This window comes from Varanus komodoensis, unplaced genomic scaffold (genome assembly GCF_004798865.1).
Source record: "Varanus komodoensis strain SLA01 unplaced genomic scaffold, ASM479886v1 scaffold4, whole genome shotgun sequence".
NCBI classification, from domain to species: domain Eukaryota; kingdom Metazoa; phylum Chordata; class Lepidosauria; order Squamata; family Varanidae; genus Varanus; species Varanus komodoensis.
In genome coordinates, this window is record NW_025335941.1 from 59999415 (window position 1) to 60011978 (window position 12564).

The following is a 12564-nucleotide window of genomic DNA, read 5'->3' on the forward strand; positions in this document are numbered from 1 at the left end:
CAGAGACCCACACGAACACCTGGCATGAGGCAGACCTAGGGAAGAAAGAAAGCAGGCCTGAGTTTGAGAAGCCAAGCTGGGGAAATTGGATGATTCCTACCTCCAATCTGGGTTCCTCACGCATCCCTAGCCGAACCCTCGATGTGGCCCTAACTCACATCAGCCACATAGCCAGTGGTGAGGGATTACATCACAGAAGCCACAGTGTAGGGCCATCTGCAGGGCATCATGTTCTCCATCCCTGGGATAGACAGCCGGCAGAGTTCAGAAATGGGCACGCTGAAGCTGCTTCAGCGTCAATGATAATGCCGAGGTGTTTCTGCTTTCTGCTGCATTGGTTCGACCATCTATCTAGCTCCATGTTGCAGGCACTGTCTATCCGGCAACAGAGCCCTTAAAATTCTTTCTTGGCCGAGTGCCATGAGTGCCTTTTAACTGGAGATGCTGGAACTGATCAAGGAAGGACAGCCATGCATGAGAAGTGCATGCTCTTCTCTTAAGGCTACCAATGCAACTGCATTTTCAAATCATGGACCATGTTACTGGGGAGGGAACATCTTGTAGTATGTAAACCTCAGTGCAAGAATAAACTCACATTTACACTGTACAGTATTTCTTCCTTTTAAAATGGATTGCAGTTTAGTCCATCTCAAAACCTGGATAGCATTTGCAGCTCCTTAGCTTGAATTTAAGATACTCTGTTTATAATGATCTAATACCGTTGTGTATTCTGGGTTACAATTTGTGCAACTGATGGGTCCTTTAAAAGTGATATTTTAAACTTCTGCATGAATAGTTTTATGAATGTTTTGATCATATAAGTTGTTAATGTTGTCAGCTGCCTTGGGTCCCCATACTGGGCATAGGTGGGATATAAATAAATTTAATTGGCTTTGTACCCCCCCCCCCTTTGGATAGAGTAGCCATCTTTTAGTGATTCTTTTAATAACAGCACCTTAACTTACAGAAATGTTGCTGATGAACCTCTTTCCTATCATAGCAATAAAGGCAGAGGGGGGAAGAAGGCTTTACCTGTTAAAGTTCTTGATAAAGTATAATGAGTAAAAGCACAGGAGCAGTTAAAAAAAAAGTTGGCAACCCCAATATGATTCCCCTAAAGGCCAAGTTGCATGAGATGTGGTGGAGACATTAACTCGCTCTCCTGCCTGCAGAAGCTGTTATTAACTCCAAGGGAAAGGAATTCCACTTCAGGAAAATTAAAAAGCAGCTTTGGGAGGGAAGGGTTAAGTGGACACAGAATGAAATATGGGATTTCAGCAGGTGCCTACAATGATTGCTCCTCCTGACTCCAGGGTCTCAGGCTGAAAGGACTCATTTGCACCTGGCCCATTTAACAGAAAATGGGAGGTGTCAAATGTGGGGCTAGCCCCACCTCCCTTGCAGTTGAGATCAGAGGAACAAAGATCAGCAGAAGACATAAGGAGAGCTATCTACCAGTACCGAAAAGGCCTTTATGCAGTCTCATGTCTCCGGAAGTCATGGTTAAAATCCAGGTATGCAAGTGATGAGGAAGCAGATCTTGATGAAATGTTAGAGGAAACGTCCTCATGATTAAAGAGGGTGGTACAGACTGGCTCCAGAAGTCGTTTGTCCGGCCTTCACTTGGAGGTTTAAGTGGAGGTGGAAAGGCCAGCTGGCAGGGACACTGCGGTTGCATCCTGCACTGCAGATCCTTTGCTGAGTAGATTCCATTAGATGGTTCCCAGGATCCCTTTTAGCAGGATGATTCTAAGAAATCTGGCTGGGGAATGCCTGGAGCTGCAGAACTTTTTCTGTCTTAGCATGCACAGAATGGAACCTTCAGCCTATCATCCAAGCTGGCTTTTTTCCCCAAGTAAATATGCATGAGAGAATAGTTTGTATCAATGGAGTGGGGTCTTGGGTTAAAGAAAGAAAACCCACTAGGCATCCTTAGGTTGTTTTCTGCTCCAGGAAGATTTTCCTTCTGGCCTTAAAGCAAGAGACTTTTGTGTGGTTTTTAAGGCTCACGCTTGGCTTGCAGCCAATGGACTGAGTTACAGCAAATTTTTAGTCATGCAGAATGGAAAAGATGCATATTTTCACCGAGATGTGACATCGATTACAAATGCAAATATGGTGAAAACCTAAGAATAGTGGGATTTGTAGCCAGCTGGCTCCTATAAATAGCTGCAGAAGAGCTACTTATCCATGCTCCATAGCTATGGGGAAGGAGTCTCAAACAGCAGTAATAAATATGGATCTTGTATAAGGACCAACTGGCTCGTGGTGGGGAAGGAACAGCTTGTGCTTTTAACACAAGGGTGGAGGTCCTTATGCCTGTGAGCTAAATACCTTTTTTGGGTATTCTCCAGACCATGGGTCCTCAGACTATGGCCCGCGGACTGGATCCGGCCCACCATAGCTCGCCACTGTGCGTGCGTGGCGAGGTGCTGGCTTGCTTGCTTGCAAGGAGACTGGTTTGGACTGGAATTCACAGTGAATGTTGCACAGCTAGCCATGTGTATGTGCATTGTTCTTTTTAACTCTTTGCTAATACTGTTGTAAGATCTGCTCAGAGCACATGATTGGGGCTGGAGTCCTGGCAAAGTACCCAAATATTGCCTTTGCTAAGGAGATTGCTCAGGAAGACTATGAAATAGCTCTCTGAGAGGCTAGCACTATTTTGGGAAGAGAGTGCATCTCCCCCCACCACTCAATAGCTAAGCAAGAGGAGGAAATTAGGGCTAATTCCGGGGTTCTAGTCCCTTGGAGAAGACCCATCCTCCTTAGCGAGCTTGCCTTCTTAGTGCCATTGTCACCAGCTTCCAATCATCTGGCTCCTCTTCTGTTGCATGGCTTCCTTTGCTGGTTTGACAGGCCAGGCAGAATGGAGACAGGGGCATCTTCACCATTCTTGGTCTGTTGGGTTGTCTGAACGCCATGATAATATTTCATTATGGTAGTTTTGGCTTTAGAAACCACGCTAAGAAACAATAGTTGGTTGTATGGTGTCTATGGCTTGTGGTGTTGCTTGAACCTAGAATCATGGCCTCCATGGTCTTTTTGTGCAACTACCACAGAGCCCCTAGAAAGAGCAGCAATGGCAGGAGCCGCTCCAGCCATGCAGCCTCTACATGCAGACCAGTAAGAAAGGCAGGTGGCATAGGCAGAGAGTAATGCACCTTGGGATTGAATTTCCTAATGCACAGGGGCTGATGGGATACATGCCCATAGTTGGAGGACTGAGCAGGGAGGATTGATACCATGGTCACAGAGAAACCATTTGACTGTCGGTTGGGTAGATCATGGTATAAAGCCACAATGCATGGCAACCACACAGGGTTAGACTCATAGGATCATAGAGTAGTAGAGTCGGAAGGGACCATGAAGGCCATCAAGTCCAAGCCCCTCCTGTTGCAGGACACCAAGTTACACCATCCCACTCAGGTGGCTGTTCAGTTTCTTTTTGAATGTCCCCAGTGTGAGAGAACCCACCACCTCTCCAGGCAGCTGGTTCCATTGCTCTGACAGTGAGGAAGCTTTTCCTGCTGTACAGCCTGAATCTGGGTTGTCACAACTTGAACTGATTATTCCGTGTCCTACACTCTGGCATGAGCAAGAAGAGGTTTTGACCTTCCTCCTCGTGCCAGCCTTTGAGGTACTTCTAGAGGGATATCATGTCCCCCTCAGTCTTCTCTTCTCAAGGCTGAACATGCCCAGTTCTCTCAGTCTCTCCTCATAGGACAGTGTTTCCAAGCCCTGGATCCTTTTTGTTGCCATCCTCTGGATCCTTTATAATTTTTCTGCATCTTTCTTCGATCTTGGTGCCCAGAACTGGACACATTATTCCAGGTGAGGTCTGACTAGTGAGGAGTATAGGGGAAGTACTACTCGTGATTTGGAAACAGTAATTCTGTTAATGTGTCCCAAAATAGCATTTGCCCTTTTTGTAGCTGCATCACATTGTTGGCTCCTATTTAGCCTGTTGTCCACAATTACTCCAAGGTTGCTTGTTCTGTTGTGGGAACCCAGCCAGAGAGTTGACTTGGGGTATCCGTAAGCATCTCCAGGGGCCAGCTGTCTCCTTGGAGACTTGATGAGAGAGCAGTGGACTTTAGCTGCACGTTGGAGTGTTTAATCCATTTCTCCATCTATGCTCAGCATGTTTATCTAAAGGACATCAGGTAGCCTCTGGTGACTTCCTTCCAAAAGAAGTAAACCCAGGTAAGCACCACACCCTGAAATGTATCACCACTTGGAAAAATGGTTCAACCAGAAGAATATTTAGTCTCCACATACGGCAGATGAATAGTTAAATCACTGGGCACAAAATAACATCAGTCTCAATAAACAATGGTGGAGGGTTTTGTGGAATGACAATAGGACCCCCTCCCCCCAGCCTTGAGCTGCTGAACTGAAGGAGGTTTTTATTGAAACATAGCAAAGCTGAATTGTCTTGCAGGAGCCAAATAAGAGATTAGCTCACAGTTTTAGATCCATGGTCCAATTTCAAGCATAATCTCCAGATGGCAAAACAATATTCAAAGGCAGCTGCAGAAAGAACAGTGGACGTGTGCAGGAGTGGAGAATGCAAGTTTTGGTTTGATCTAGGAAATTCCGACTGACAAATATGCAGCTATTGTGCTTTGGAGCATCCTTTCTCAGCCTTCCAGATGCTGTGGCCTACAACTCCCATCATGCACAGCCGGCACAGGTCACTGGGCTTATGGTATTAGTTTGGGGTTCACTGAGCAGCCAGTAGAATAATGTTGTGCATCAGATATTTGGGTCTAAAACATCACAAAAGTCCGGAGTGACACACCAGATTCACTTCTGCCCTTCCATCAAATCTACCCAGCCTGATCCTGGATCCTTTCCTAATCTGCTGGATTCTTTGAGGTATTTCCTTTGATTTTGCCCTGGCATCCTGGCCCAGATGGCCCCTTGCACATCACGAACAAAAGAGCAATCACATTGCTGCCTCCCAAAAGAGCACGGAGATGTGCGTATGTTAATGCAAGTGTATAGCTGCACTTTTCAAAGTACTGACTTCAAAGAGGAATGCAATGCATCTTAGCAAAGCAGCAATCCAGGGCTGATGCAGTGACTCTGCGTTTTAGTTAGGGAAATATTTAAGGAGGTGCCCCATGGCACTGAAGGATGCTCGCCTTGGCTCTCCCTGTTTGCCTGGGGAAAGCTGTAGTCTGGGGAGCATGAGCCCTAATAGGCAGTGGGCCACTCGGGCCGGAGCCTCGATTCTCTCGAAAACCATCTTCCCTGTCACCCTGCTGTCCTTGGGCTCTTGCTGAAATAGGGGCAGGGGCCCTGGGGGTCTGGGTTGCATCAGATCCCTCTGGACCGGTTGGCTTTTTGCCTTCATGTGCATCACCTCTTGCTGCCCACCCCCCTTGAACCTTCGTGTCTGAGAGCTTTCTGAAATCCAGTGCCACCCTCTCTCCTGGCCATGCACCAATTTTTACAAACAGGGGTGTTCTTAGGAGGCAGAGTCCTTTAATGATGTGCACATGTTCCCCTGCTTCCCCCCACACACACTTTAGAGCATTTGTGAATTAGCATATGCCGATATGTGCATTTTTCACCTGTGCACCTGAATCTTTTTCGTATTTAGCACCACTCCTGTTGGCGAGCGTGGATTCATTTTTTATTGGGATTTTGATTCTTATATATTGCATAATCACAAGCCATGCCTGGCGGAACACTGTCTGGGAAAGGAAAATGAGATAGAAATGGGCTGGATCTAAGGGTGTCTGTCCATGGGAGAGACGGGTGGTGGAGCAGCTCCCCCTGCACCCCCAAATCTGCTCTGGAGAGTTGGGGAAGCTCTTTCTAGCAGATTTGGGGGAGGGGTGTGCAGAGAAGCTGAAGGCAGCTCACATGACTTCACTGTAGTCTTACGTTTGTAAGGAAGACTTGGCTCAAGCTTTGGCTTCAGCTTCCATATAGCCTGAAGTGCCTGATCTAGGCTGATCTTGGAAGCTAAGCAGGGTCCGGCTGGGTTGATACCTGGATGGGTAACTGGCCAGCTGCACTGAGCAGGCAGTTGTGACTGATGGCCTGCTAGGACCCTTCCAACTGTCTGATTCTGTGATTCAATTCCACAGGTATGTGTGAAGTGTAATTTCATGATTAGGCAAGCTGCTCTTTCTCATCTTAATTCTCATCTGGAGAATCGTTCTGAGGTTTAAAAGGAATAAGCTCTTTGTACAGCACATGGTGCTCACCGGAGGGAGAAGAGTCAGAAGCAGAACTTCTGTGCACGTCAAGTGCCTCCTTGGGGGGAATTTTGGAGCATGGCAACAATGGAAAGGGCCTTCCTGGTATTGGCCCCTCTGCCTGCGCAGTTCCCTCCTCTGTGAGGTCCACCTGGTACCAGCACTGACATCCTTCCAGCACCAGATTAAGCCTTTCCCCTATTCCCAGACATTTGGCAACCTGCAATAAGGCGTTTTAGGGTGTTTTTTAAAAATCGCACCCTGATGCTTTTAATGGTTGATTCTTTCCAACCTGTTTTGCAGCTGTTTAGGTTCTGTAACGTCCAAGGCTTTACACTGTGTTTTCTCATGCTGCAAATTGCCTGGAGAACTTTGGCTATTGGACAGTATGGGAATGCAATAAATGCAATGAAACCGGGCTAGCAGTCTCCTCCTGCAAGGCAGGGGGCCGACCTGGGGCCCTCTCGGTGATGGTGCAGGACTGTGGAATGCCATGCCAGGAGCGGTGCTGAGGAAGCGGCATCGCTACTGCAAGTCATGCCCGTTCACAGCGCCTTCTCGGTTTCAAATAGATCGGCTCCTAAAATAGTCGTCTCCGCCTGGCAGGCTGTAGTGGATTGATCCATATCCAAGGTGGCCTTTGGCACTGAAGTGTTCACTCAGCTCTCAGCTTTTCAGTGTTGCACTGGACTTCTGGGGAAAACGGGATTGTTCTGGACACCCACGATGTCGAACGGCTTTGGGGGAGAGGATCCAGCACTGTGGACAGCTCCCTTGGGGCTATCCAGAGTGGACGCCCCCTCATCCCGACCTTGGTGAGATCAGGAGGAGGGGGCAGAGGCTGGGGAGATCCAGAAGCTCTGAGGAGCGGTTGGCCCATTGCAATTTGCTTTCTGTGGGGCTGCTTTGAAAAGGGCCTGGAAGCTGCACTGGTGCAAAAACAACAGGAACTGGCTGCCAAGAGCATAAAGAGGCTACAGCGCTTTCTCGTTTGCTCGCAGATCTAATCCGAGGTGCAGGTTTTGACCGCGATAGCACACCCCTTGCAAGTGCACTTGGGCATTCTAGTCTGTTTGAAGGAGCTAGGAAATGTGTGCATAGGACTGCGGCCTTAGAGCTTGGAACCAGGATGCTACCAAGAACTAAGTGCGAATGACTGAGGAATATAGGATCCTGCATACTGCAAGATCTGTCCTGGTCTTGCTGGCTCAGGCTGGCATCAGATCTCTGGGGCTTCAGACAGCAGTTTTCCCTGCCTTAGCTGGAGAAGCTGTGGTTGAACCTGCAGCCTTCTGCCTGTACCGGAATTGCTCTGCCACTGAGCTTCCCCCCCTCTGATGGACCACATGCTCTCACAAGAGCCTACTGGGATGTTAAGCTACTCTGGAGAGACCTTTCTGCGTGTTCCTCATACCCCAGAAGCATAGTTGCTGGGAATGCAAGACTGGGCCTCCTTGGTGGCTGCCCCTAGACTGTAGAATATCATCCAGAAGTGTAGATGGCTTTGTTCCCCTGCCGATGACTTTTCAGCTGTGCAAAAAGAACTTCCTTTAAAAGCAGTCCTTGACCTGTAGATACATAATTCCTTTGCATTACTGCTTGCTTTTATGCTACTGTTCATTGTATGTTTTCTTTTTGAAGATAATTTTGGAGTGTTTTATTTCTATGGCTTATGATCTCTATTGCAAGCCACACAGATCCAAAAGAGTGGCATTTCACAGACCAAGGCTAGAACCAGCATGGAATCTACTAAGTTATGGGTGTGTGAACATATGAGGCCTGCATTGTACTGCATTGTATTTGGTCCTTTAAGGGGAGACTGACTTTTCAGAGGGTTAGGCATGGCCCTTTCTGAGTCCTGCTACCTCAATCTTTTTTTTTCTGGGGACTGGATTGGAGAACTTTCACCTGCAACACATGGCTTATTTGACAGACAAGGCAGTTTCTGTCTGCACACATATAATCAGAAAGTCAACACGAAAGGAAAAGCAGATGAGGAGGGTAAAGGAAACTTAAATTCTTGAAGTTACTGTTCTACTACTGAGCTGTTTTGTGTGTCAACTTTTGCAGCTGGTTAATTCATTTTATAATGTTATTCATTGTAGACACTGATCGAGCTTTAGCACTTCTGGAAGATTATTGTAAGAAGCTAAAAAAGCCAGAGGAGCAACAACTGAAAAAGGCCATTAAGAAGGTGATGGGCATCTTCAAAAGCAGTTTGTTCCAGGCACTGCTAGGTATGTCGCACTAGTTATGCTTATAATACATGATTGCTATGATGCTAAAAATTATGAATTACAGATTGTTTACATTATTGGCTTAGTAAGGGGTCAGATAAACTGTTGCTGTGATGTGGAAATGTTCCATGTACATGTTAAATGCTTTGTGTCCAGCTAAGTTTATTAACTGGGATAGTTATATTTCTATTTTCTAATCATATAGGGAGTAACTCTTTTCTATTTGCCACTTTCCTGATTGAAGCACTGCTTATGCTACAGCTGCAATTTGTGTTCTTATAGAAACCACTCAGTTTCCTTTGATCTTTGGGAAAATGTAAGCTCATTGGGAAAAGGGCAAGGTTAGCCCCTGTACAAGCGGAACTATGGTGTCAGTATGATTTGCGGCCCTCCACAGCTCCTGTTTGCCAAAAATTTAAAGAAATGAAAGATTCAATCACAGATTCCAACTTTTTTTCATATTTGTCCCTCAAAGGGGATTTCAATTACAGTGATTATCATTTTACAGTGATTGTGCTGCCTCTGTATAGAGAGTAAACCTTGAACAGGATGGGTGCTTTCCCTGAAAATATCAGTGTTTCAAATAGTGCAGCTGAACCCTTGACACATTCCCGCAGCACCCACTGCCTGATCTATGTGATGCAGAAATTTACCTTGAAGATGGTACAGCAGTAAGCTGCAGGTGGTCTCTTAGACCTTCATGAATGTCTTTTCCTGCTGGTGATGTGGAGAGAAATCCCAAAATCTCTGGGAGGATTCTACTCTTTCTCTTCCTAGCCCTTCCCTTTTGTACTTCCTAGGCCAATGAAGAGTTCTGGAGAACGTGAAAGCTTGCATATGTTCCTGGATCTCGGTTGGTCCCAATAAAACAATTTTCCATCTGCGGTGTGAAAATTGGATGCTCTGAGGCTTTCTACTTGGCATAAATGAGCATGTGAAGGGTTGGTTGGTTGACAGCTAGGAAGTGATGCTGTGTTGGATCCAGAGCACCCCACTGCTCCATCTTTCCTTTTCTTGTAGAATTTTGCTCATGAAGAATCAGGGCATGTCCGAGGGGATGCTTGGCACTTGAGAAGGTTTCTGTAGAAACCTTGCTTCCGTTCTGCTCACAAGAATTTGAATCCTTAAATTCCTGCAGTGACTTTAATCTTGGAGGCAGAAGATGACCAGCTCTATAGGGTCTGATCCTGGCAACACTCCAGTTGTTGCATGTCTTGTCTTTAGGGAAAAGCCGGCAATATAATTGGCTAGAAATCATTGTTTTCAATACGCTTGCGTCTGATGTTTCATTTCTTTTTCTAATGGAACTATGCTTTGGATTTTTCTCTCAGTGCGAAGAAATTGTACACAAAATGGAAAAGCAAGATGTCTGCCATTATGCTGCTGCTACAATAATGCCCATGATCATATCCTAGCTTATTGAGCCAAGATGCACACAAGATAGCCCCTTTCATTCCTCCTTTTGTGATTTGCAGCAATCGAACTAGAAAGTCTCAAACCACAGTCCCCTTTTTTTCAAAATTGGAAACTGTGGCTGGATATCAAGTCAGGATATTAAACTATGATTTGAAGTTGATTTAGTATCTTTGCTGATTCCAAAGCTAGCAATCACCACATCCTAGTCTGGACAAAATGGGAAATCATGGTTAATTAGAGCTTTTCTGGAATCCTTATGGCTTGAGCAAAGAGCCTATGCATCTCTTGGCTTAATGAGGCAAGATATGATCACTCAAACTGGCCACTGTACAGCTATAAACATATGAAAGCGTTTGCCTGTTACCTCAACTGGCTCAGGGAGAGAAATGTAATTTCGTAAGTGATTGTGCATTGATGTTTTCCATTGACTTGGGATGACCTTTCTCCATTCCCATGATACTTTTGATTTTATTAAGAAGGTTTTGGAATGGTAAAACATGCATAATCTCTCATTATAAAATTGCTTTGCTCTTTTGATGGCTTTAGATCCACTGATACTACAAAGTGATTGAGTGTATTGGAAGGCTGTGAAGTGATGCTGTTACATAATCAATAATCAGGTTTTGTTATGTAATTTTTTAAAATAATCACACTTCAGACATCTGTTTAGAACCAGCTTTGACAGGCTGCCTCATATTTATCCATGCATTAAAATGTCACACATTTCTGCTGCTTTGCTTTTCTGATTTACTTGGAAGGAAGAAAGTCTGTCCTTTTGCAAATTTTGACTCAGAATTTTACATAGAGCTCTTTTTAATCTCTCTGTAATATTTTTTCCAGTGAATTGCAAAATTTAAAAACTACAAAAAGCTAAAACCTGATGATAACACACACAACAGGACAAGAAGATTAACCCCAAATTTTTTTTGCTCAATAAAAGCCAATTTTTTAAAATGGCCTAAATGGCTACTTAAACAAACAAAGGAAAATAAAAGACATTGGGAAGGAAAGGGAGATACACCAACTGGGCTTCATGAGTTCTAATTGTTTGAACTCCACAAATCCCAGGTGTTTTATGAGAAGAGCTGGATCAGACCAGTGGTCCATCTTGTTTAGCTATTTTTTAGAGCAGCTAATCAGGTTCTGTGTAAAGGTCACAACCTGGACTTGAAGGCAGGAGTACACATATGTATACTTCCCTGTCTAAAACACCTGGCTTTCAAAGAAACCCGCACATTGGACAGCTGTCAAAAGCAGGTAATGATGCAAAAGGGGGGTGCACTTTTCCATCTTCCATCCAAGCATCTTGGGAATGGGTGGATCGGTTTTGGGCACTGGGACCTCAGAACCTTGAAGATCTTGCTGCAAAGGAGGAACAGTGTTACCGACCCTCTTTTGTGAGCAAAGATCAGCTGTGGATTTGCTTTGATTTGGCAGCTCACCTTTGACAGCTGTCACATTGAAGAAAACTAAATTAAAAAAAAACCCACCATTTGGAGCCACTTTGCATCAATGTCAAAGGTTGGTACTTGCTGCATTTTGACAGCATGTACTCCCCACGACATTGCCATGGAGTGCTTTCTGAGGTGTATCGAGAAGGATCAAGGCTTCTGTTTAGCCTGAAGTACCTGATCCTGCCTAATCTTGGAAACTAAGCAGTGTCAGGCCTGGCTGAAACCTGGATGGGTGGCCTAAAATGTTGTGAACCATCCAGATAGCTTCAGCTATGGGCAGTACAGAAAGGTACTATAATGTGATGATTTATTTATGACACACACATGGTAGGCATGCCATCGGTGGAGCCAGCTGGAGCCAGGGGTCAGACTGGTTAGCCCAGGAGACCCCTTCAAACTCACTCTGTTTCTAGGTATTGATTTGTGTAACATACTAGCACACCACTAGTATTACTGGATGAGTAATGGATTTCCCCTCTTTTTTGATGTATTTTGGGATAGGGAGATTTGACTCAGAGCTGTTGCTGTTTTGAACTTTCCTGGTAAGCAACTACTTGCCAATAGTTTTGTTCTCAGTGTATTCCTTATTAAAAATATGCTTTAAAACATAATACAAAACAACAGAAATAGAATCAGGAATTTCTAACCCTGCCCTAAAGCCAAAAGATTGGAGAAACATCACTAGGAAACAACAGCAAACTATTCCATCACCCTACAAATTTAAGGAGGGCAAGGGAGGTTGGCTAGGGGGCAGAGATGGGGGAAGTTCCACCAGCTGGACCGGGATCCCTGCTAGCCTGCCTTAGGCCACAGGCTGAAGGTTTTCCTCCCCTGCTGTAAAGTAAGTCAGTGAAATTGTCTGCTATATTACAGCTGAGGTTTGGAAAGAGCGGCTTGGTTCGCAGGGCTGCTTTGGCCAGCTGCTGGATATTCATGTATACCTTTCTTTAAAGCTGTTCATTCTACTTCTCATTCCAGATTTTAACTGGAGTGGCTTACAATCAATAAGAAAAACAAGTCTGCCCGCTTTAGACTTACAAGAAAGACATGAAAGGAAAGAGGGATGGGGCAGTTGGAGGAAAGTTTGTGACAGACGAGCTTCAAACTGCGAGGTTCTTAGTCTGGGGTGCAGCGGCTAAGCTGCTAAACTACATTGTCTCTGTAGAAGAATGAGCTGGCATTATTTTGTTTGGAGACACTTCCTCCAGGTTCTCCCCCGTTTTTGCTTGATCATGAAGAAAA

General features: G+C 45.2%; 1 protein-coding gene across 4 annotated transcripts in view; it reads left to right on the top strand.

The window, feature by feature from the left end:
• Nucleotides 1–12564, top strand: part of DLG2 (discs large MAGUK scaffold protein 2) — a 959957-nt gene that overhangs the window by 12793 nt on the left and 934600 nt on the right. For all 4 annotated transcript variants that reach the window (XM_044442340.1, XM_044442334.1, XM_044442335.1 and 1 more), the window contains exon 3: nt 8321–8452. In XM_044442340.1, the coding sequence (XP_044298275.1) occupies nt 8321–8452 (132 nt within the window). The remainder of the gene's footprint in view (nt 1–8320; nt 8453–12564) is intronic.